Source organism: Leptodactylus fuscus, chromosome 1 (assembly GCF_031893055.1).
Source record: "Leptodactylus fuscus isolate aLepFus1 chromosome 1, aLepFus1.hap2, whole genome shotgun sequence".
Classification (NCBI taxonomy): Eukaryota; Metazoa; Chordata; class Amphibia; order Anura; family Leptodactylidae; genus Leptodactylus; species Leptodactylus fuscus.
The window spans coordinates 76,876,020-76,902,615 of NC_134265.1; the positions used below are offsets into that span (position 1 = coordinate 76,876,020).

At 38.8% G+C, this 26,596-nt stretch overlaps 1 protein-coding gene across 9 annotated transcripts in view; it reads right to left on the minus strand.

Annotated features, from left to right (window-relative positions):
- SEMA6A (semaphorin 6A) overlaps nucleotides 1-26,596 on the minus strand; it is a 193,434-nt gene that overhangs the window by 47,058 nt on the left and 119,780 nt on the right. For 6 of the 9 annotated variants that reach the window (XR_012715502.1, XR_012715501.1, XM_075272204.1 and 3 more), the window contains one exon: nucleotides 22,580-22,720. The exons of 2 other annotated variants lie outside the window; for them this stretch is intronic. Coding sequence is in view for 5 of the 7 variants with exons in the window: in XM_075272204.1 (XP_075128305.1) it covers nucleotides 22,580-22,720 (141 nt within the window). In the remaining 2 variants the exon portion in view is untranslated. Of the gene's footprint in view, nucleotides 1-22,563; nucleotides 22,721-26,596 lie in introns of those variants that run through there. One more of the 9 variants, XM_075272224.1, reaches the window with a different exon arrangement.

The following is a 26,596-nucleotide window of genomic DNA, read 5'->3' on the forward strand; positions in this document are numbered from 1 at the left end:
ATACAGCTGTATACTTTAGCAGTGACACTAGGGAACTGCATCTTTGTTTCCATTCACTTGAATAGGAGTAGAGATGAGTGAGTACTGTTCGGATCAGCCAATCCGAACAGCACGCTCGCATAGAAATGAATGGACGTAGCCGGTACGCAGGGGGTTAAGTGGCCGGCCGGCGTCAAATCGGAAGTACCAGGTGCATCCATTCATTTCTATGGAGCGTGCTGTTCGGATCGGCTGATCCGAACATTACTCGCTCATCTCTAAATAGGAGAATCGCTGCTTGTGGGCGTACATTTTGTTTACAGCTTTAGATAGGCGAATCTGTTATTATACTGCTATGGAAAGGTCATTAGTATATATTATGCCTGAATCTCGGACAAACCCTTTAAGCTTTTCAACTTAGTGATAACCTCAAAAAGCTACACATGACATCTACGCAACACATATAAAATGTTGCTTCAAGCTGCAAATTGAACAATAGCTCACAGACGGAGAAAAGAACCTGAGTAGTCTTATTGTTCTGTAATCTTGTCATTCAAGGGGCTGTCAGAACTGTATTCTATTGATTAGTCCCGTTATACTGTACATGATTGATATGTCCGTCACTACACAGCATAGATATGATAATAGAGATTTGTGCGAGGCTACGTAAGTGACCACTGGCCTCTCAGAGGTTAACAAAAGCCCTTCTGTGTCTAGTATACATTCATATACAAATACACATTCCATTTATTGAAATAGGTCGAATCCTTATGTCACAAGTACCATTTCAATATAGGGCTTCTTCTTAAAAGATTCTAATCAGCTATAGTGGCGTCTCTTAAGATATAATAATGCTATTACATTGCAATACAAAACGTATTTGTCTGTGACAGTAGCTGCAGCAGCTTTAGGAAAGGCACTTAGGAATTGTGTGACAATGTTAATCCCCTTGGGAAAGAAGCGTTGAACGCCAACTGGCTGACAGGTAGCAATGGTCATCATGGACATGTATTATTTGCTATGTTTTGACCCACAGGTAAAATTAGTTCTTACATTTTTTTTATTTTTATTTTTTGCAATGGCTCTCCGCTCATATTTCCTATGGATGCCCCAGTTAACGTGAAAACAGTATAGTACAAGTCTAAATCTAAAATCTGAATTTCCCGTAGAGATCTTATAGATTGCTAGCAGTAAAATGAACAAATATTTGTAGCAACTGTAAAATAAAAATGAACAATAAAAAATCCCCACAAAACTTATAGTGCCCATCACTTGTCACCTTTTTAGGTCCGTGGTAAAAATGATATGAATGGCGCATGAATGATATCCGTATGCCACCCAGGTCTCCATTGATCCTGTAATTTAACTTCACTGAGCAGGGACCACAAAATGGACATGACATGACCCTGTTCTCATGGCCCCGTACATGAAAACATGATAATCCACAGGTGTGTGTGTGTGTGTGTGTGTGTGTGTGTGGGGTCATAGAAAATAATGGGCCATCGTACTAGTCATCCCACGGCTACCATATTGGAAATGCAGAGCTTTAGAGTGAGGTTTTGAAATAATATATTTATAAAAATAACTTCTACACACAAAAAAAAACCCTATTAAAACACAAACAAAAAATACTGTGAAAATGAGGAATAAAAGACAAATGTTCTAAAAAAACATTATGCTAAAATTATTCTGGTAGGCCAAAAAAAAAAAAAAAAAAAAGATTTTCTTGATGTCTATGTAAAGTTACTTCGTATTGTGCTTTATTGGCTTGTGTTTCTTTAGACAGCAGAGGGCAAAATCGCTGTGTTTCTGCAACGGTTTCCGTTCGGGGAGTCCATTTGGGGAGTCATAAAAGAAGCACTTTTCTCTCCACTATGTCTTGTGTGGAAACCACGCGGACCCGATTATAGTCTATAGGGTCTGCAGGTATCCTTAGGTAACCGCTTTTTTATGCATATAGGTTTCTGTTCGAGAAGGTTCCAAACAGAACGCAGATGTGAATAAGGACTTAGCCTTAAAGAATCTGGTGGCCATTTACCATGTAGGGGTTGGTTCTCATCTGCGTTTGTATTCCGTCCGGGGAAGTCTGCCTGGGGACCCCCCCGAATGGAATACCAAGCACAACTGCAAGCACTGTGCAGTAAAAGCATATGGACCCCATAGACTATAATGGGGTCCGTGTGCTTGCCGCCAGATCTCCGCAGAGAACATGCGGACAGGAAAGTAAGTCACAATCTACTTTCCTGTCCACATGATTTGTGCAGGCAGTGCGTGGCAAGCACATGGATCCCATTATAATCTATAGGGTCCGTGTGCTTTTACTGCACAGCACTTGCAATTGCGTTTGGTATTCCATTCAGGGGGTCCCCATGCAGACTCCCCCACATGGAATACCAACGCAGATGTGAATGAGGGGTAAGTTGTGTACATGCATACTTGTTAAAATGTAGAGCTGAACATAAACTGTGCTATTAAAAAGTTGCAGTAAAACATGAACAAAAAGGAATACTGTGGTGGCTCACACAAAGACATATAGGTATAAGGAAAATGTTTGTTTTTGTGCCGTGTTAGCCAGTGGGTATGAAGTATAAAAAACAAAAAACTTGCGAGTCTTATACCTGTCTGACACCTTTTTTAATGGTTAACTCATAATGATGACAGAATATAAAGTTTCGAAGCTCTCAAAGACATACACTGAGAAACTGGAGACCTTGATAAAGTCTATGGGCAGAGAGGCCAACACTCAATATAACACAACCATTAAATTTCTAGCTCATTTCTGAGACAGAAAATAGGTTAAAATAACATGGTATCTGCTATACATAACACATAGAAGGGAGAAGTCAGCCACCACTGCCGAATTTACTGCTAAACCGCAGCATTGTACTGTAAAATTTCACTGCGGTGTGTTAATGATCTGAGGTTAAGTAGATATATGTACTAAAGACGCTCTTCAGCCTTCTGCAGACGTAGTGTTAAATTCTAAGACTTCTTAAGAAACTAGCTGACTTTATACCTTGGTTATTACACTACCAGCAAAAGCATCCAGTCAAAAATGTGCTGAGCTGGCTGAAGTCCTGACAAATAAATGCACTCCAGACCTGCTCCACCGCGAAGGGCTCATATTCCCAACATATTGTGTGCATGGACATAGATACACATCATAGCCGTGTGATTGTTTTGGGAGACTGTAAAAAAAGCTCCAGTATTATTAGGATTCAGAGCAAGAATTTATCATCTCCTTGATGTGAATGCTGAAAAACCCAGCAGTTCAGTGAAAGAATGCAGAAAACAGGTCAACTCCCTCTTAGAAGCATTAATCATTAACAACAGGGGACATTTACTTGGCGCTAACACAATGTTCTCGTTGCACAAAGCCAAACCTTTCTAACTGTATAGATTGATAATTCGCTATGAAAAGGAGATTGATAGTTAAACTACAGATTGATCCTACATAAAAGAACTGTGTGTAATAGCCCAAATCCGATGATACCAATATATTTTATTTCACTTCACCAACGCTGGGAGAACCATTACCCATACTTAATCTCAAGGAGAACTTACATAATAGCAGCAATTTTGTAAGGAAGGGTTGCAAATAATTTGGAAAGCTTCTCTGTATGAAATGAATCATCGTCTGACTTTTCAATGGTGGTAAGAGCCGATGTGGGTTAAATAAGAAGGGGAGTGTACAAAGGGTAAGGTATTACCATCAATTTAGATTTGAACAACTTGGGTAACCCTGAACAACCCAGGGTTAAATAAGAAGGGGAGCCTTAGATTAGGGACCCTTAACTATAGATAGTGTGAAGTTATGTGGCACTTAAAGGGTAGGCGTCTATAGAAAATTACCCTTTTTATCTTAATTTTCATTTTAAATAAATATGTTTTTTAAAGAAAGATGAGATTTTTAAACAGTTTATCAATTTACCATGTTACCTATATAAAAAAAAATAAAATAAAAAAATCTAAGACTAAACCAAATAAAATGCAGAGACCTCCTGCCCTCTGTAGGAGAATTCTTTGCAGTAGCCACCTCACTTATCAGCACATTGATGATCACAGCTATCATGTATCATGTGAGAAGACACAGAAGCCACCAGTCATAACAGGTGATTTCACACTATCTACTTCCCACTGTGCAATGACCTTTGCACAGGTCGCAGAGCGTGCATAGAAATCAGTAGGGTCTGCTCCTAGACCACTGTGTCTAGGGTTCATGGACCACATTCATGAAGTCACCATCTGTTTTTAGACTTGGAATGGCAGGATTTTTAAAATATAGATAATATGGGAAATTCAAAAAAAATCATCAAAAATTCTTAATGTGATTTAGACGAGATAATTTCCTAGTAAAACTTTCCCTTTAACTGGGCCATAAACTTTAGGTATTTGTCAAATACTTGGCGGGGGTTCTGAATTGGAAGAAGGGAATAAGCCACTATTAGACACCAGTGTCAATGACAAACATTTTGAAATCTGACTACATGAACCTTCTTCCCTCCCCAGCAGCAGATGTCCAGAGGCCCCGTACACATTAGATGGTCATGCAGTCTTACGTAAATCCGCACGAATGTCCAATGTTAACCTGATGTGTATGGCAACCCCTGCACTGATCCCCCTGTAAGGGGAAAGGGGTTGGAGTTGATGTAAAATTGGATCCTCCTGTCCAGGTGTTGAGCTGGTAGTGTAGTCGGGTGACACAGCACCAGGAAAGGAGTCCTTATTTTAATTTTTATGATCATGCCCTTCAGTTTTCAGTGTATTGATGCTAACATTTTCAGAACAATTTTGAAAATATGAAACAAATATATACAATTGATGACTTGAAAAATTGTTGGTGAAAATTGGATAAACCTTTCCATTTAGGAGCCTTTTGCTGATAGTGAGACGCTTCCTCCCATTCATGTAACATCTCACAATGGCTGAGTGCTAGGCAACAATAGCTATCATGAATGTGGCTACAAACGGCATCTACTTTTACTGATGGCATCACCGATAATGGGAATCGGTAGGCCGCCTGATCCATCACAATATATTAATGGTCGGTCTTACTTTGTATGCACACTGGGCAATTACTATGACTTTTATTGGGAAATGAATGAGCGCTGATAACTGCCCGGTGTGATGGGATCACACTAAATCTATGACCTCAAATTAAGTATATGGATAGTCAGTCTTAAGTGTGCAATTTTTGAGACTCAAGGACTTTAAGAGACCCAAACACAGATTCTGGCATCTGACTTGGAAACGCTGCCAACAGCTTACACACACTAAATTGACAGACTGATAAGAGGCACTCTTAGTTCACTATGTTTCAGAGAAAATTGCAAGAAAACGTAATAACTCTCTCTAGAACATACAAATAGCGTAAATGTGTATTTATAACAGCCAAATGACAGTACAATTTGTGTAGAAAAAAAGAAAAGTGTAATTGACTTGGGTCCGCACACTACAGAGATATAGTACCAATGAAATCCACTTTGTGACAAAATTAGAAAAATGATACAATCACTATTGCCAAATCGGGAATAGTAATGAAAAGGTTAATCATCTTTGTGGCCTTTGTTTCTACTATTATGGTATATTCACCCTTGGCACACAAATCTGTTCCATAAAATGGAATGGGGTGGTTCGTGCACCATGTGCATAGATGTTTGCAAACCCAGATGAATGGGATATATATGAACATACCATGTGTGAATATACTCTTACTAATAAGAAACGCCACATACAGAATGTCATGGAGAACTGTGCAAAGATTCTAGGCAGGTGTGGGAAAATGATGGAAAGTAAGAATGCTGTCAAAAATAGAATTGCTAATAGTTTATTTTTGTCAATTTAGTAAATGAAGTGAATGAATAAAAGGTAAATTAAACCAAAATTAATATTTGGGGTGACCTGCCTTTTGAGGAGTCCTAGATATGATGATATGGCCCCCCACATAGCCCTGATGTCAACATTATCAAGTCTTTCTGGGATTACATACAGAGACAGAAGGATCGGAACAAGCCTACATCCTCAGAAGATCTGTGCTTAGCTCTCCAAGATGGCGAGAACAACCTCCCTGCAGAGTTCCAGCAAAAACTATGTTCCGGTATCGATATCTAGAAGAATTGTTGCATTTTTTTTATTATTTTTTTTTATTTTTTTTTTAAGACAAAGTTCAGTCACACCCAATATTTGATTCGATTTAGATTTTTCTTTTGTTCATTCACTTCGTCCTGTTCCGCTTATCAATGTTGGCTAAACGCAAGACCAATTGGAACATTTGAAGACGTATTTGAAGAAGCCGTCTGGGCTTGAGTGCTTAGACAGTAATGTGGAACAGATGGCATAGTATGAAACTTAAACATTGGCAAATGGACGTGGAATGTCCGAAATTAAAGACAAGATTTTTCGTGAAGCTACTAATTAGTTGCAAACTCCCAATAATGGAGCGCGTTGCAGCCAGTAAGTTTTACATGTGGTGGGTGTTAAAGCTATTTTGAGCTTTTCATCTTCAGGCAAAGCTTAATACGGATGAATGTGATTTAGCCCACTTACCTCCCCACCACCTCTAGATAGCATTTGCATGTTGTGCCAATTATAATCTGCACATCAGAGATATTTCGGTAACATTACTTCCCATTTATATATTCTTCACTCGTACATTTTTTTTGCAAGTGTTTCTTTGCAAGCACTGAGAAGCTTGTTGTATTTGGATGTCAAGTAGTCTTTAAGGAAGACGTGTAACAAAATTACATGGGATAATTTAGCTTATATAGTCCCAGATGTGTATACAGTAACACGAAACCTCTGATGAAATATGTATTAGTCTAGAAAACCGCTTCATGAAACGTAAATTGCAGATTAAATGGCAAAGACAAAAAGGACTAAAAAATATTAATGATGCTTTTTTCTAGAAATAGCGCCTCTCTTGCTCATTAGTCGTGTCTGGTATTACATGTCGGTAATATAGGGCTGAGCTGCAGTACTAGATAACACCCAAGCTGATGCATATTTTTCTCATACAAACCTTTTAAGTTTAAAACAGCAATTTCCTAATATCCAGTTATCAGAAAAGCAAATCTCTTCCGTCCCTTGCAGACCCTTTACAAGACGTGTCTGATTCATACTGGTCTACCATGTAACAGAGATCTATGTATCAATCTGTCCATGATTTTAGAGATATGTTGTTGTCCTTTGGAATACATTATACAATTGATGTTGCAATGTATTATTCAGGTGCCTCTAACCTTCACCTGGAGAAAGCAAGCAAATTGAAGGTCTAGAGGAGGAGGGTTTTTTTTTTTTTTTTAAAGCTTGGTCTAGCAAGCACCAGGACAAATGAATCTGCGCGATGTCCTTGGTGGATACATCTAAATAAAGCTAATGCATCTTGTAAGTCTCTAAAGTGTCTCCTTGACAATCTTAATATAGGTTTAGCAGACTGAAGATGCATAATACAGACATAGAGCAGATAAGTGAAGCAATATAGAGCATAACATTTCCAAAATATTTTACTAAAACATTTTTATGGCAAGAAAAAAAATGAATTTATGGAAAATCTCTGCTATTCACAGACTATAATGCTCTGTTCACACTGTGTGGTTGCTTTGTGTTCTGCATATTCATTAGAGCTCTGTGTTTGATCTGTAAAGCTGGTAGTACTACTGACTGGGCATGCTCATGGGCTGGCATTATTTACACATATGCACTAGTGTCCTATGTTTGGCCAGTACATGCAGTTACAGCTTTTACATATATTATATTAAAAGCACAGTCTACTCAACCATCCTTTACAACTGAATCCATCAAAAAACCCTGCAGTCTGCAGCATAAGTTTTATACAATGGGAGTCATTGGCAGATGTTTCATACGTCAGCATATGAGTTTAGCTGCAAACATTTCACCCAAGTGCAATGTGAACAATGTCTAAAGCCTATCTCCAATTATAAAACAGTTAAATGAGTAGTACAGGTGAATAAAAACAAACTGTAATATATTATGAAGATAGGTCTATGCAGAGGTGGAAGAAATTGGGTATTTGTTAATAAAAAAAAAAAAAAAAAAAAACCTTTAACATTTTTCTTTTTAAGGCTCTGGCCGCACTTTGAGGAAACCGCTTTTTTGTTGCAGATTTTGCTTCGTTTTTTTGAGTCAAAGCCAAGAATGGCTACAGAAGGAATAAAAAATATATAGGAAGCTCATTACTCGCTTTTGCTCAATCCAATCCTGGCTTTGGCTAAAAAAAACTGCAGCAAAATCTGCAACAAAAAAAAGCTTCATTTCCGCAAGGTGGGATCTCAGCCTATGCCTCCTCTGCCACTTTCCATCTGTCCTGACACATTTATGATCAGTTTACTGATGCCTGCTATGAAGACTTGCTTTGAAAATTCTTGTCCAACTCTAGGTTCACATCTGCTCTTGGGTTTCCGTTCTTTGGGACCACCTGATTGCAAGACTTTTCTCTCTACATTTTTCAAGCAGCTTTGGGTACAGAATCCCTGAATTGAATCCAAGTACTGGTGTGAACCCAGCCTAAATCTGCCAATGAAAGAGAATACCATATATACTCGAGTATAAGCTGACCCGAATACAGGCTGAGACCCCTAATTTTACCACAAAAAAAATTGGGAAAACTTATTGACTCGAGTATAAGCCGAGGGAGGGAAATCCACCATTGCAGATAAAAAGTCTGCTCATGTGCATTACAGCTTAGTAACTACATGGGGATCATAGTAATAGCAGTTAACCCCATCATGTCCCTCACATTAACCCCCTGTGTGCCTCACATAAGAGTTACTGATATGTGGGACATATGGAGGTAATAATTAGGTATCTTCATAATTAAGGTCCTTCATTAGTACCCTCATGTGTCTCACATATTAGTAACCCTTATATGGGGCACACAGGGGTTAATATGAGGGACATGATGGGGTTAACTGTTATTAATGTGAGGCACATGGAGTTACTGAAACTAAATTAATAACCCCAAACTAAACTAACTAAAGGAAGGTCCCTGTGTGTGTCACGTTACTGTAGCTTCCTCTCCTCCATACAACAGACATCTTCCATAAGACACAATGAATCCTGGCCACTCATCTGCAGGGTAGATGCTAAATCCTAGTGTGCTAAAGGACCTCTGATGACGTCATGACCATGTGATCGGACTCTGGTGTGGGCGGAGCTACTAGGATTTAGACTCAACCTTATCTGCAGATGTTACATACCAGTGGCTACAGGACCTTTGATAACATCACAGTCATGTGACCTCATGACAAGCCAATCACAGAGCATTAGCACTAAAGGACCTCCCCCTTCCAGTTTTCTGTGCTCTGTGGACCCTGACTCGTGTATAAGCCGAGGAAAGCATGAAAAATATGCTGAAAATATCGGCTTATACTCGAGTATATACGGTAATCTTTTGCCACCGCTAAATCTTTGAAAATAAGACTCTGGCAGTGTAAAGAATAAGGAAGTAAATTAATTAACTGCCTCCTCCTACCCCTCCCCTCTCCACAGACTTGTATATGTGAGGCGGAGTACAGAGAAAGTTTCCTTACAGATATACAGTCTGAGTATAGGGAAGGAGGAGAAGAGCAGTCTAATAGGGGAGAAGAAAACAGATTTCTTTCATAGAGACATATTACAAAGTTTTTTATATTCATTATATATAAGTGGTTTGCTTAGTAGTATGCTAAAAGGCCCCATTCACAAAAGAGAAAAGTTGATCTAAGTCATCAGTTTTGGTTGGGCTGGACTGGACAGCTTTTTTATGTATATTAGGGCTTCCCAAAATTCACCTCTCATAAGTAAAATGGGGAAGGAAAGTTTGGGCATGCTGATTATTATCAAGTCACGTCTTTTTATGTCTAGGGAGATACGCCATTGGCAGTAGTTTACTCTCCTCTTTGGCTAAATAGAACATGCATGTATATGAGGAAGTTGGTCTAAAAGTAAAGACTAGGTCGAAAGATAATCACAAATATATACAAGAGATTTAGGCATTAGAAGACGTAATAAAGTTATCAATCTCTAACATATTGCATGCCATCATAATACCACTGCCAAGTGTGACTGTTTCATGATTCAGAATTTGCAAAGCTTTTACCAGCTTGCCAAAAAATATAGTGACCAGTTGGCGTCTCTATCAGGTACAGCTGTTAATCACAAGAGGTCTAATAATGACAGATCCTTGGCTTAGCGGACCCTTAAACATAAGCATGGCTACCCCAGAATGTACAGACAGAAAAGCTTCAGCAGAAACCACTTAAAACATTGCTTTGTCCATTACAGACCAGAATAACAAGAGAAATGGCTTCTCCCTTATAGATGGAAATCTGCAATGGTGAGCACTATTATGAATGAGGGTATCTGATCTTCACTAGTGTCAGAAGGTCCAGAACACGACTTCTGCAAACAGATGCTTCTTATCAAATGTCTACTATCTCACTAGAGTTCTTGGACTGACTTCTCTCTGCTGATACTGCAAACTGCTGTGCTTTACATCTGGGAAGTATAATAATATGTGCATATGCTAAGCACGTAAGCCTTTTGGGTATACTGTCCTTGTAGGAAAGTAGATGACAGAGCTGCCGAGCCTTCACCAATTTATACCCTATTTGCAGAATAGGGCTTGACAAGGAAACACTGGCTCTCAGCACATCATAAAAGTTACCACCATTCGGGCACCGTGTGACAATAGTGACTTTGTGATGTATCGAGGTGTAAAGCTTTCTGGAAAAAATATATAGGTCTTTAAACAAAGAGGTAATGGAAAAACAGCAGGTCTCACTTTTACTGAGCGGAAAGCTGGAGACTTTCCTGACTTTGCTGGTATCCATTTCAGGTTGGAGAGACATCTGCTTCCTGAAATATTTATCAGTATTATCACAGGTGCCTCGGCTGGGCATTTTACTGACAGATGAACAGGACACTGCAGCTGACTATGAGCATGTGTGAACAGCGCCATTTGGCAGCCATTTTTATGTCACTAACAATAACAATGGATTACAACTTACCATATGGACGGTCAAAACAATTATACTAGAAAGCATCTATAAGTGACACATACAGTGCAGGGGTGTACCTGGAAGGTGAGGCATTACCAAAATGGGTGCTCCGATAAGGTCTCTTTGGAGGAGAGAACATTGTATCGCTTATGGTACATATACACTGAATTTCTTATACAATGTATAATGTTATTACTGTCATCATGTCCTTTGCAGGGGCAGAGAAAACAGATTCCTTGCTGTAACCCTGAAGATACTGTTTGCACAATACAAAGACGTGTTTTCCAGCTGCATCAATAATTGGGTTATACAAGATTAGATAAAGGGGTTTGCTCTTCCAAAAACAACATCACTCCTGTCTATGGGCTGTTTTTGTATTTCAGTACAGAACCATTCTAGCTATTGGTGCTGAGCTGCAGTATCTGGCACAACCTATAAACTGAAGTAGCGCTCTTTCTGGAAAATACATATTTTTTTAAAAAAATATCCAGCTCATTTTTACAGGATTGTCAGTAAATGACGTTTGCCACCGCTATATGGAAAAATGCAAGAAATGCCATCTGGGAAAATTGCAACAGTATGAGATGGGATCCAGATTAGTTACCTATCCATTAAATGTCATTTATTACTCCTTCAGTAATTTTAATTAAAGTGATCCTGTCACAATGAGAATCTAATCTGCAGGCAGCATGGAATAGAGCAGAAGGAGCAGCACAAATTTATAGTTTTCTGGGAAGAGATTCATTATAACTTGTATTTCAGTCCAGTGGGTGCTCTTACTCACTGATCGACAACTATCTCTAATCTACATATAGCAAAGGCTGTTTATCACTGTCGGACCGCCCACTGGACTCCTAAACCCAGATTGAGCTGAGATTTAGATCAATCAAGAGTAAGTTATACTGAGTGTTTACTATAAAAGTATATATCAGTCTACTTATGGTTATATATCAGTCTACTAATGGTATTTGTTCCTGCTTTTTAATATAACCCTTGCAGGTTCCCTTTAATATTGGGGTAACCCCATTCAGGACCCTCATGTATTAGGCAGTGCAACAAAGATTATCTCTCGTTCTGGAGGACACACATCTGTTCCTTTTATGAACAATCGATCGATATCAAGCCCAACTTAATAACTCATTTGCCATGAGACAAATTTAACACTCAATACTATGTTACCCCAAGGATTACAGCTCATTAATGGAGAGGAGGGGGTCCCAATGGTGGGTGCTCCAATATCATTAGGAACCTTCCAAAAATGGGGTTCCCACAAAATTCTGATCATTTTAGGTTGAAGTAACATAAAAACAAACAAACATATGAATCCTTTATCCTATAGCAAACTGGATTAATGTATTCTGCAGTGCGCACATGCTAAGTAGAGAGGAGAGACCTAGCACTATCCTAAAACATATTTCTGTGTCTACAGGTGGTAGATGGAAACTGCCGGCTAAGATGTTGCTCTCATATATGAATATACAGTATATATATAACAGTATAAACACATTAGCGTCTCCCCTAGTCCTCCAGAAGTGTCAACTGAGCTGGAAAGTATGCAAATGTGAAAATTAGCATTTTCACATGTGATATCACAGTACAGGAGCTAATTTATGTAAATACGGCAACTCTGATAAGCCTATTTATCAGAGCTACATCCTCATGTTTACCCCTGATAAATATTCTTGGGCAAACATTGACTTAAGCATGTGTCATTTTATATTGTGTAAGTCTAATGCATGAATTGTAATGAGATGTCCTATTTTATTAGGGGAGTCAAGCACATCAGAAGCCGGGGAGTGATTCTCTGTGTCACTACATTTGATACATTCACTGTCGTCTACACAAAGACCAGCTTTTTAAAGGGATGTTTACCTACAAAAAAAAAAATAATGGGTTCTGGCTTATGCTAGGGAAAATAAATGTCTGATATTAAAGGGATTCTACCATTAAAACATTTTTTTTGTGTGTGGATAAGACGTCAGAATAGCCTTTAGAAAGGCTATTCGTCTCTTACCTGTAGACGTGGTCTTCGCTGCGCCGTTCTTTAGAAATACCGTTTTTTACTGGTATGCAAATGAGTTCTCCCACAGTGATTGGGGCGTGCCCCAGCACTCAAACAGCAATGAGGGCATCCCCACCGCTACCAGAGAAGTGTCTAAAAGCACAGCCTCCTTCTTTGTCCACCGCGTCATCTTCAAAGTCTTCTTCCGGCGCAGGCTCATAACTTCTAGCAGAGCAGAGCAGACTGCACAGGCGCACAGCTCACGGGGAAATGGCCATTTGCACAGTATTGTTAGCGGCCATTTTCCCGTCGCCTGTGCGTCTGTGTAGTCTGTTCTGCTAGGTTACGAGCCTGCGCCGGAAGAAGACTTTGAACATGACGCGGTGGACAAAGAAGGAGGCGGCACTTGGAGACACTTCTCTGGCAGTGGTGGGTACGCCCTCATCGCTGTTTGAGCGCTGGGGCCAGTCCCCATCGCTGCGAGAGAACTCATTTGTATACCGGTAAAAACCGGTATTTCTGAGGAACGGCGTGGTGGAGACCACGTCTAAAGGTAAGAGATGAATAGCCTTTCTAAAGGCTATTCCGACGTCTTATCCACAAAAAAAAAAAGTTTTAATGGTAGAATCTAGAGATGAGCGAGTACTGTTGGGATCAGCTGATCCGAACAGCACGCTCCATAGAAATGAATGAATGCACCTGGTACTTCCGCTTTGACGGCGGCCGGCCGCTTAACCCCCCGCGTGCCGGCTACGTCCATTCATTTCTATGCGAGCGTGCTGTTCGGATCGGCTGATCCGAACAATACTCGCTCATCTCTAGTAGAATCCCTTTAAAGAAGATGTCAAGAATTTTAGTGCAGAGCCTGGTGTGAAGCTCACATTGAGAGACTATAGTCTTGAATACTTTGGAGTATATACTGTATGTCTATACATCCCATATTTTCCATCATTTTGTTGACTTAACAAGCACTTACAGTATCTTGTATAATAATTTGACCACAAGGTGGCACTGTTCTAGTAAGGTCTATGGGTATTTCACTTTTCTCTGAAAAGCTGTGAATTAACTTGTATGTAATATAATATGTTCAGAGCATACTACATATTATCCCTCCATGGTTATGCACTATGTTCTGTAAAGAGATTACGTGTTTCTGATGGATGAACACTTCATTGCTTTATTGTTATATATGTATCCTGTAGAAGGGCACAAATTGAGTACAACTATTTTTTAATCATTGGGCCCTTGTGGAAGTGAATGGTATTGCATGGCTGTTTCTGCTGAGCACAGAGACAACAGGCTCTCAGCCTGGACCTGAGAGCCATAGGGTTGTCACAATTCCTTCTAGGGCTGGACCTAAACATTTTGTTGACTGATCTTAGAAACCCCTAGGACCGAGCAATATCACTATTCATTGGGAAAAATGAGATTGCTCAGGAATCCCTATAGGCAAGGTTTTGCAGGGGATTTTTTTTTGTCACTATCACTTCTTTGGTAGCAATTTGCAAACAAATTTATACCACTTATTAGTTGACTTAGCTTCTGATAAAAAAAACCCACACTTTTTGACAAGCCCCATCCCTGTCTGATAGGCCCCTCCTAAGGCTGGTCTTACTAGGCCGTAATGTAAGTCTGCAAATGGTCCGCAATTGCGGACACATTATATTCAGTGCGGCCTCTTACACCACCAGATATTTTATCCGTGGTGTGCTGAGCCGCAACCAAGGTCCACACTTTATACAGCAGGTCCGCAAAGGTTGTGAATTGCGGCACTGCACGGACGCACCCATAGAACTCTATGGGCGAGTGCAGCAGGACACGGGTGTCTGCAGTGTCTATGTTGCAGATCAGCAACTTGTGGACTGTAAAATCAATACGGTCGTGTAAGACCAGCCTTAGATGTAGAAACTGTCAAACCATGTTTGGCCCAAATAACTGAATTCTGGCTCATTTTCATTAGTTGTTCTGCCCCAATGATCTAAAAGTTTCTGCCACAAAACTATATGAAAATTTCAGATCCCAGAGATTTCTGTGTGATTTTGTAGTCCAATTTTAATGTCACTTCCATGAAATAGTGCCTTGTAGAACAGTGATCTGTCTGCCATTTCACACCTATAGAGATTACGGCTAAGGCAACATGGTGACTTTGGCTACAACTCCTATTGTGTGGCCAAAGTTATGTAGCCCAATCCTAAACACTAGAGAAAAATCATTGTGAAACTGTTGTAGGCGATTTCACAATGATTTATCTCTAATGATATATTACTCAAGCAAAGCCAGACTTTTGGCTAGCCACCATTTAAGCCATCAAACGAGAGTAGCCCTGGGCATTCACTTCCTCTCCTCTTGTGTAGTATTCTAGTAATACATGACACCTATTCATCACCATGTAATGTATTGCAAGGCTTAATCTACGAGACTGGGAAAAACTCTTCCTAGTAGTGACCCTTGGCGTGGGGTGTATGGACATGTGCTTTCCAGATGGGGCAACAAATGAAGCTTATTGATTGTAAAATGGTTATACAACCTTGTAATATATTTAGCGTATCCATTTCTTATAGTTAAAGAACTGTTTGCAGTCACTGAATGACAACCATCACCATTATTAAAGCCATCATGACATGTAACAGGATTCAGTTATTTCATTTCAGCTACTATTACAATGATGTGATAGACACTACATATCACTTACATGCAATGATCATCACCATTACATGAGATCAACATGACTTGGAAAGTGCACAATGTGGTAGAGATGCCCTATGTTTGCAATGCAGAGTCTAAGCCTTTTCTTTCATCTCCGCTGCCACAAGATGTGTGCGAGTACTAGAAGAACCATTAGACTAACATTACTTGTCATCTCATCCCACTTGTGTATTCTAAGCTCTGACCTCTGTGTTCGGTAAGGAAAAGTCAGCTCCAGTAAACATCAATATAACAGACTAAAGTCTAATGAAAGAAAGCTCCAGACAGAAAGCCCCAAGGAAAAGTCTCCATTCAATCAGAGTTTTTACCACTCTAGTGAACAGGTCTGGGGGTATTTTAGCAAAAGTTTAAGCTCTGAATTTGAACTGGGGCAGAAAAGCCATAAGGGCCATTAAAAATAGTCCATTACATCCATTAGCCTCGATAGAAAAAGAAGGAACGATGGAAATGGAGCATGTCATGAAATCTAACACCCTGCATTTACAATGGGAATGGATAGGTCTAATGTAAGCAAAGTCCAGAGCCATGATTGCCCTGGACTCTGCCATCAGACCTATAGGGAGTTAAAGGAAGCTGCATGTAATTCCAAAGTACTAACATACATATGTGCGGAAGCCAATATTAGTAAACATACGGTGTAATGAAGTCATTATTAAATGGCTTAGTTTATTTTTTTAATAAAATACTGTATATGCTGAAATTTGCTTTTTTTGTAATCTTTTGCTCTATTTTACAATACTATAGCAAATCTGATTTTCCTGTTCACTTAGGCAACATTCCAGTTGGAGTTTTCCAACACATCTGCAGGGCATTAATTCTTATCATGTCATTGGACAGGAACAGATTTCCTCTTCCTGAGAACATTTCCACTTCCTCAGCCAGTGATCTCAGAGCACTTGTCATGGCAATAATATAAGATATATATATTTCACAACTTGAATTTAGCATGTTTTGGATATAGCTGTGTCTACCAATGACCAACCACTTGACAGGAGGTGCACACGGTGATAAATAATTCTAAGCACTAAAGAATCACATGGCTTCTTACAAGGAGTGTCAGTGTTGTTCACAGTAACTAAAAGTGAGAATTGATCACTATGTACAACAGCTGCACTACTTAAAGTAGAAAAGTCAGTGATCAACAACTGCACTTGGCCAATGATGTTCAGTTGCAGACAGATTGCATATACCATATGAGTATATGTTTTTCTAAATTTATACCTTATTCTCTAAAAATGGACACACGATGGCTGTTTTTAGAGAACATTGGGTGGGATTCATACACACATCTATGGCAGTTTTCTGGCATAGATATGTGGTAATGTAGTTCATCAAAGCCCTTTCTTGTGCCAAAACTGTGGACAATCCCCAATACGGTGTTTTGTTCATCACTTCATGTGAATGTAGGCTAAGTAGGGTGGATTGCAGAACAGCCCAGGGAAAGTTTTGACCCCACATAACTCACACCAATTAATTCCTGATAAATTAGGCTTGTCCTGCACCTTCACTATGACCGGTATACGAAACGCATGTCATAATAAATCTGCCTTATTGATTTTAGCATGGCTATTCATATGCCCATTTTTTTGAAGGTCCGTTTTGACAGACCTTCAAAAAAAATAGAACATGACCTGTGAGGAATCTTTGAAAACAGGTCCAGGCTGGATGTAAAATGACTGTGACAAAACCAACTTTTGTTTACAATCATTTTTATGAATGTAGCCTAACTTAACATATAAAATGATTAGTGACCTAAAGCAATAGCTATAAGGGAGTGTTGTAATAAATAGATTCTCTTTTGGTCGAAAAGTTTCCTTAAAGGGGCTCTATCATTGGAAAAAGTCATTTTATTTAAGCACATAGTTGCATAGCCTTTAGAAAGGCTATTCCACACATACCTTTTGTATGTTAATCCCCTCAGTAGTTTTTGAATGAGCCCGTTTTTATTAATGTGCTAATTAGCCTCCAGCGAGCACAGGAAGTTCTCAGTGAGCACTCCTCTCTCTGCTATGTGTACAGCACAGGCTGCTGCTGACGACTCCTTTCGCTGCTCTCACACACACAGCACACAGTGCTCCCTGAAACGTCTGGAGTGCATGCTGAAGCCTAATTAGCATATGGATAAAAACGGACTTATTCAAAAATTACTGAGCCAATTTACATAAAAAAGGTAGGTGTGGAACAGTCTTTCCAAAGGCTATGCAAGTGTGTACTTAGTTAAAAATGACTTTCCCCAATGATAGAGCCCCTTTATTTACATTTGGCACACAATGAAATCTATCCAAAAGACTACCTCTTTGAGGAGACCACCCCATTATCCAAGTCAGATTTCCAGGGGGAAATGTTCAGTTCCACAATATATTAGGTATACAGATATAGCAGGCCTTAAACAAATGTTCATATTGTGTTGTCAAATGTTCGTTTAATGACTGCTACGTCTCTCCTTTTTTTTGAGAAGTCCACCATCAATATAATTCTGAGTGATCATCTCGAAGAAGTTTCACTGTATTTCATCAATGTCTTACATTACACATGTACATTATAGATGTTCCTAGTCTATCATATCACCCCTATAACATAAGAGACGCAAATATGCAAGCACATGGCAAACAATATACAGTATACAGCAATCGCTCCTTAACTGTTCCTCTAGTAGTCTTTGATCTTACACCAAATATATCATATGAAATGTAGATCTGGATAGATCTCCAGGGAAAATGGAACAAATTCATACAATAATCTAACAATTTTATATTCTAGAGAGATAAATTCCAATAAAGGGTGATTACATACAGTACTAGACTTTAGCAGACCAAAGGGCTAAATCCCATTTTCAGTGAAAAACTTCATTAATCATGATTTGTCAACTGTGAACATGAATGTAAAGCGTTCTACATGGATTCATTTTCCATGACGATGTATTAGAGAAGCAGGAAGACAAAAAGGCGGATTGTTAGAATAAACCTGGAGTTCACATGTGTGTTTGAGAAGACAATGGTCCCATTACTTGAGAAGAGGAAAGAAGAGCCGGAGTCTCCAGCAGCTCACAACTGCGGCTAATTTATCAAGCTCATTAAGAAAGCTGGGAAGACTCCAGACACTTGGAGACATCAGGATAAAAAAGGGGAGTTGGCAGCATTTACCTATAAGTTATAGACATCTAGAGAAAGGTGCAAGGAGAAAAGAAACCAGACGAGGACCAACAGGGAAGGTCATGGGAAATGCAGCTCAATGAATGAAGAAAATGAGTTCATTTTCTCGTGACTGCATTTAGAGTTGCTTCTGACACCCACAGGTTTGGTTAGTAGATCTATTACACATACACAAGCACTATCATTACTAATAGGATAAAGCCTTGGAATAGGTCACAGAGAGACTACTTGTTTTGATTGTCTTAACTTAAAAGGACAGTAACACCTTCATATAAAGATGACCACTCATTCCTAGCCTGGATTTGTAAGATGTTCTTCTTTTGCTTTCTTTTTCCAGGCATAAAATGTGACTTTCCATGGATGTGATAACTGTCTAATTCTTGAAGGTCTCAACACTGAGACCCCCACAATCACTAGAATGGGGACCCCCAACCTTCTTGTTCCTACTCACTACACTGTCACAGTGGAATCACAGAAGAAATATGAATGGACTGGTGACTGGGAACGCTGATGCTCCATTCAAAGCCTACAGGACTGATGGCGAGTTCTTGACTATTTCCCCTTAAAGTTGACTCACTGAGAATTTATGAGGAAAAGGAAGCACTAGTATTTTTTGGCTAAATCTTTGAAGCTGTAACTATTATAAATATGCTATACATGTTAAATATTAACCACTCGTTCATTTATCCAAGTGAATAGGCTGTTTATGGAAATGGACCTGGATATGGTAGGATAAATCTACATGGTACAATTAAAGAACCTATTAGATGGGCAGTGTTTACGGCTATTATTGGAAACAAGTGCTGCCCCAATAATAGTTCTGTCTAATAATGCCACTGATCACTTGATCAACGAGCAAGCGCTCGCTGGATGGTTGTGGAACTCTTTTATGCAGTTTATTTGCAGATTATTCAGTTTTCACTGGACCCAGTACAGGTGGTGGGTGACAGAAGGATACTGTCCCATCCCATGTATGAGACTGTGACAGCACTGGGCAGTACTGTCAGTGACCGAATGCTTCACCCCAAAGTGTGAGAAGGCGTGCTATCGGAGATGCTTAATCCTAACCGCGGTCAGGCTGTCTAATCAACATCAGGCTAAATGGAGATCACTCCTCACAGAGAACTAAATGCTAACCGCGGTCAGGCTGTCTAATCAACATCAGGCTAAATGGAGATCACTCCACACAGAGAACTAAATGATCCTGAAGTCTTTCTTTTTCTTCCTAGTTGCTATTCCTCCAAGTATCTTTTCTATCTGCTATGAGCTTGTAGGTGTTCTTTTCTTGTAATATATTACTGGATTATCCATTCTGCTGTAACACAATGAATTTCCCAATGGTGGGACTATTAAAGGATTATCTTATTTTATGTAAATACAGCCTTTAGTTGGTAGCAGACCTATGGCCAATACTGGTCCGGCTTCTAAAGACAAAGTTTCAAAATACTGTCTCACTAGTATTTTCTTCATACCATCCATAAGAAGAGCCACTTTTATGCCATAGTCTTCTAGCACCAAGAAGTCACTCTAACAAACAGTTGCTAGGGATGAATAGTGAGAATTTTAGATGTTAATGTCAATTTAAGGGAAGGAACCAAGGAGGGAGGCAAAGTACAATGGTAGCAGGAGGGAGGAGAAGGGTTAGTGTTAGAAGTGATTTTAGTTAAACTTGCATATGTGAGAAACACACAAAAGTCTATTAAAAAAAAAAAAAACACCGCACAAAAATAAAACATACACTGGAGTTGTAACAATTACAATGGATCTGGTTTGTTTAGAAGAAAAGAACAGCAAGTTCACTTAACCTGCTAAATGCAGGAAGACAAGCAAGCTGCCATCGGCAAGCAGCGAGTATGCTGCACATATATATATTTTAACTGCATGGAAATGTGTTCTGTATGCACAACAACTCCAGAGTATATTTAGCTAATTAAGCAGTGGTGTACAAATGTCACATCCCAATGAGCCAAGCAATTTCATGGGCTACCTAGCACATCCTTATCCTCCAGGTACCTGAGCTTGTGCATATGTTGAACATATGGATGTGACATCATCAAACCACTAGTGTCATTGCAAACCAAGCAGCAAGTGAATTAAGAATTAGTACACAGAAGGAATTTACTGTCAGCGTGAAAATGAAAGAAGACACCTTCCAAAGGAATTACACTTAATAACACCACATAGCACTTTGCAAAACAAAAAGTGAAAACGAAAATCGTAGTTGACAAAATCAAAATCATCAGCAAAAAAGTGAGAAAAAACAACAGAAAATTAAAAACAAAACAAAACATCAAGCATTTAACTGGATTTTGTGTACAGCACGGTTACTCATTGTCTTCCTGTTTAAGATTGTTGCTGTTTAACACCATTCCAGAATAAGTGGACAGACAGACAAGGAGTATTAAGCACACAAATGTGATAATGATAAAACACCCATGCGTAACCTCTGCCACCATTGTGTGAGCTCTCTTATTCTTTACATGTTGGCGTGTGCGATGCTTTCAGCTTAGTCAATATGATATATGCAATACCACCCATCCCCCGAAAGCAATAAAATATTCACAATAAATAATTATAACCATAAACACACATGCAATTGAATTGTCTATCATCTCAGCGACTACTTTCTGTATATGGTTTTATCCAGTAGCAAACCAATGACAAAAATCAACAGATTCTTAACATGTCCCTGGGTTGCTTTTCTATTTGCAGTGCAAGTTTTCTGGTTCAGCACCTTGTTCATTAATCATGTCTTACTTTAACACCCAGGAGAAGTAGCGGAGCACAATGTGATATCTATTATTTGCTGTAATGACAGGAGAGAAGCATCGAGATAATGTTAAAATTAGTTCTTTGGATGATTCGGATGACATAATGGGCTGGTTCAGTGTGCCATCTCTTCATGAATAGGTCAGAAATCATAAAGAGGATCTGTTCCAAATTTTCTACCCTTTCACAGAAGACGATTGAATTACTTAATGCATAAGGCATTCCACTTTTCTTCATGGGTTAATAATCTGGGGAAACTACTTTAATCAGTAAAAAAATACCTCCATTAACCATTGTGTTCTGCTGTGTAGTCAGTGGCTGGGCATATAACCAGTTAGGGGTCGATTGTCCTAGGTTACAGGTCAATAACTTTCATATTGCACTCATCTCCATATTGTAATAAAGAAGGACATCACCCTTTTATCCTACCAAGTGCCCATTATGAGGTAATGTGTGTAGAAAATGGGTCACACATGCGGAATGCTGGTAACCAAATGTTCACAACGGTAAATAAATGGTAGTCATTATCTCCTTAAACTGTCATGGTAGCCATTATCTTCTTTGATAGGTTATAGAGAAACGGGTGTATTAAATTAGTGTACAGTCACAAAACAATTTAGATCTAATATTGTTGTAGTCTCAACCAAATTGCTTCCAGATTTCCAGTCTGACATGGTTGTATAGAGGTAAATTGGAAGGAATAGGAGTAGGAACGGTTCTTCAGAATTTTTAAGATACCTACCATTAGTTGCGTTCTCGTGATATTTGATGTTATAGAACATACATAGGTAAAACTAAACATAGTCTATATGCATAATGAAGAAAAACAAACATTTTGATACAAAACAATCATCACCATATATTTGTCCATCATATTGAACTAATCCAGCTGAAAGCATCCACACCATGTAAAGCACCTCCCTCCCCGATTGACGTCTCATTATACAAAATGGTTTGCTTTTCCAAGGCCTTACCCTTTTTGTCCTGGTGATTATGGAAAGAGTCAGCCACATGGGGGTCAGTGTTCTCAGAGGAATCATAGGTGTCCTTCCAGTCCATGACAGTACCCCTATCGTAACTCTCGTGCCCTCTTGAGTGCGAGGTTGTACTGGGATCTAAGGAATTTGAGCATTCAATTTCATCAGACACATTGTTAGAAATAGATTTTCTCATAAGTGTATGATTGATTGATGCTTTAGAACAATGCCTACATGAAACAGACATATTTTCATTATTCGCTAGCAGTTTTATGAAGGGATCTATAAAACAGTCTATTATCACTAAAGGGTAATAGTCTCTACACAAAACTTTATTATGTTATTTTCAGGAGCAGCTTTTATTACCCATATACTGTACATGTCAAGAAGGTATTGTACACTTAATAACTTTATAAACCTCAATAAATAAGAGAATTTCACATTTTTTCACAAAACAAAAATACCAGTAAATAACAGAGTTGTCCTCATCTGTCAAGCTGTGAAACCTCAATTTCATAAATTTATCTGTTTCTGGAAAAAAACTTGATGACAATAGACATGAGAGTCGGTAAGGTTTTTTCATCATTGTAATCTCCAGAATCCACCTACTTATATATGGGAGTATAGCATGGCCTTCTGATGTCATTCTTAGCAATTTCACTCGGATATTTTATATCTGCCATATTACTTACACTTAACTAGTGTATTACCAATGTTAGCCATAGACATAAGATAAATGTTGGCTGAGCTGTCAAGCTTAGGTGGCACCAAGCTGACCAAGTAATATGTATGGAGGCGTCCAGACTCTCCCCGGTGAAGTCGCAACACTTGTATTTGGACAATCCCAAACCTTTTGTTCTCAGGGGGGAATATGTCAGCACTAGAGAAGTCTGGCAGTGGTTTATTTCCCTGTATACATGGTCGGAGCATGAAATGGTTTGGAGGAATATCTGTAAGCAGAATAAAGTCTTTTTTTTTTTTTTCTTTAAAAGTAGATTGTAAGCTCAATATAGGGATTACAATGTACATTTTCTTTTCCTATCAGTATGTCTTTGTAGAATGGGAGGAAATCCAGGCAAACACAGGAAGAACATACAAACTCCTTACAGATGTTTTTCCTGGTAAGATTCGAACCCAGGACTCCAGTGCTGCAAGGCTGTAGTGCTGACCATTGAGCCACTGTGTTGCCCCTAGCAGAATAAAGTTTCTGTATGGCCTTCAACTGAATATTGCAACAAATCCTGATAGGAAAGGACTGAAGGACTTTATTTAAATATGTTAAATGTATTTTGGAGGGACAATTGGTCTTATTGGTCTTCCTTTCCACTTTCAGATCCCTGCATTACAGTATATTGGCTTTTCTGTTTCATTATGAAGATTTGTCGTATGGATTGCTGCCATTTTTGAGTAATGTTAACTCAGAATGAATAACAACTTTTGCATTCATTAAACAACAAGTGACAAGAGCAGTCTGGCCATACAATATCGTGTGACTTAGATCATCAATATATCATATTAATTGGATCTTAGGAAATGGAAGAAAGTCATTTAGCTATAAATATGTACTTCAGATATTTTATGTTTTCCAAGCTGACTGTGAAATATTAATGTTCATAGGCAACATTTGTAAACTACGCTACATTTTAGTGAAGCTTTTGTAATATGGATATAGAGTTTTGCATTTGGCAACGCAATATCAACTAGTACATTTCACAATGAGCATAACATGAGTAATGTAAAGACTCTGCAACTCCACACATAACAAAAGGACCATTTGTGAAGATTATGGATTGGTTAATGTGTTCAGCCTCGGGCAGGAGGTTCTGTAGGGAACCTACAATTACATTTTCGTCAGGTGACATAAGAATGGCGGCAGTGCGGGATATTTATGACTAGTGCTGGGTAAGGTTTAGTGGATGAATGGTATATATGACTTGTTCTGTATCACTTGTTTTTACTGCAGATAATCTTTATGGGTAGATTTAGTTCCTTAAAGGGAAAATCTAGCTAAACCTCATTTCTGCCATAGATGCTTGTTAGAAGATAAAATAGAGCCTGTGACCTTGGACTACCACCAATGCCCAGATCCAAGAGGCTGCATCTTTCTATATTGGCCACGTCCTTAAACCATTATACGTGTACCTCAGAGGGACAAATCATATTTGCATTGTCCCCATGCTGGGCTTTAATTTGCAGAAGAGAATGGGATCACAATCATGAATATATTCTCACGTAATGAGCAGGGATACCTGACTTAAAGGGGATGTGCAGAATCACAAAACATGGCTACTTTCTTCTTTAAGGAAATGACCTCACATCTGTTGTTCACATAGCAGTGCTATAGATCAGTGCCACTAAAATTAATTAAGACTGAATCTCAGTACAACAATCTGACCGACAGACATGATGTCACTTCCTGAGAAGATCAAATCAGCCCCATTTTTGCACACCTCCTTTAGTAACAATGCTATATCACACTTTGACATCTCCTTTAGACTGTTGCCTCAGATTCCAGATACAGAATCCACCATTATGATTTTTAGTTTTGCCTTTATGAGATGTAAGAATTATTATTTTTTAATTTGAATTTGCACTATAGCCAAAGATTCAACCTACTGCTATTCCTCCTGACCCGTCATACTCTTATATTCTCTATGAAAACATAGGATTAGGCATGCCCAACATGTCCAATCCTTGTTTTCCCAGATATTTAATGGGGGAGAGTCAGGACTGCCCCATAGATATAGGATAGTCAACTGGTCCTTCTAAAATCATTGAGCCTGGCTCTGTTTATAAGCACCTTGGTGTGCTGTTTGGATCTAGTATTGCCCTACCTGCATCTCAGGTCTAGTTCTTGACACCGTACGGCTTTGTCTGTTCAGCCATTTGTTTGGGAACATATGTTAATTAATCTGTTTACTTGTAAATACAATGCTATATATTTCACTGATTTAACCAATTCCCTAAAGTCCTTTACAAATGGCAACATTTCTAGATGGTTTCCCCTAAGCCATACGTATAATTACTATTTGCATTCTCTTTATTACAGTACTTAAAGTGAGAAGAAATGCAGCGTACCATGTGCATCTTCCTTGACAAAACAGCTTAAAATAAATGAATAAATCAATACATTGAGCAAACAATGTTGCTTGTGTTTGCCCCGAGTATTGTGCTTTCAAACATCTGTCAGTAATGTTCCATGTAGAGTCAATAAAATAGAAATCTTGCTACAACGAAACAATACTTCTTTAAGACAAATGCTACAGTGTTTGACCCACTTGTGGTGTAGTTTTTGCAGGTAACAAAGAGACACCCTTCCTTTTATCAACAAAGAGTCTTTGTTGAGGAACTGAACGCAGAGTAAACAGTACAGCTCCAATCTGAAAGACTATTGTGTTATGTGCAGAGGAGAGAAACAACGGTGCACAGCACGATACTGACTATGCGTTCGGTCATTTAAGGAGAACACAAGAAAAGAAGCACCATCTTGTGCACCCCTCTACCTATGTTGTGCATTGTATTGAACCTACAATGGGCTCTTGTCCTACGCTGAGATATTTATTATCTACACATCTTTTATTCTGGAAATTGATTGTATGATGACACCACGATGAAATAAAATACAACCGCCCCAATGAAAAGTCTTAAGATTCTCTGATTTCTATGGAATAATTTACCCTCCTTATGCTCTAGCAAGGAACAGATAGTGTTCCACTTTATATGTATTTTTTCATCTTCCACCTGCTTACATCATACCTTAGTTATCGTTCAATTTTCTTTTTACCAAGAGATAGATTTAATGGAAGTAATACTTTCCCAGCAATAATTTCCTTGAGTTAATGGTTGATATCAGCCTCATAATTAATCAATGCCATAAATGAAAGATTGGGCTATTATGATAATTACATGAAACCATAATCTTTATCGTGATTAGATTGATCATCTAAATTTCATCCAGATTAACCTGTCTAGATAGATTAGTCGCAGAACAGATAGAACAAAATGATTTTAGAT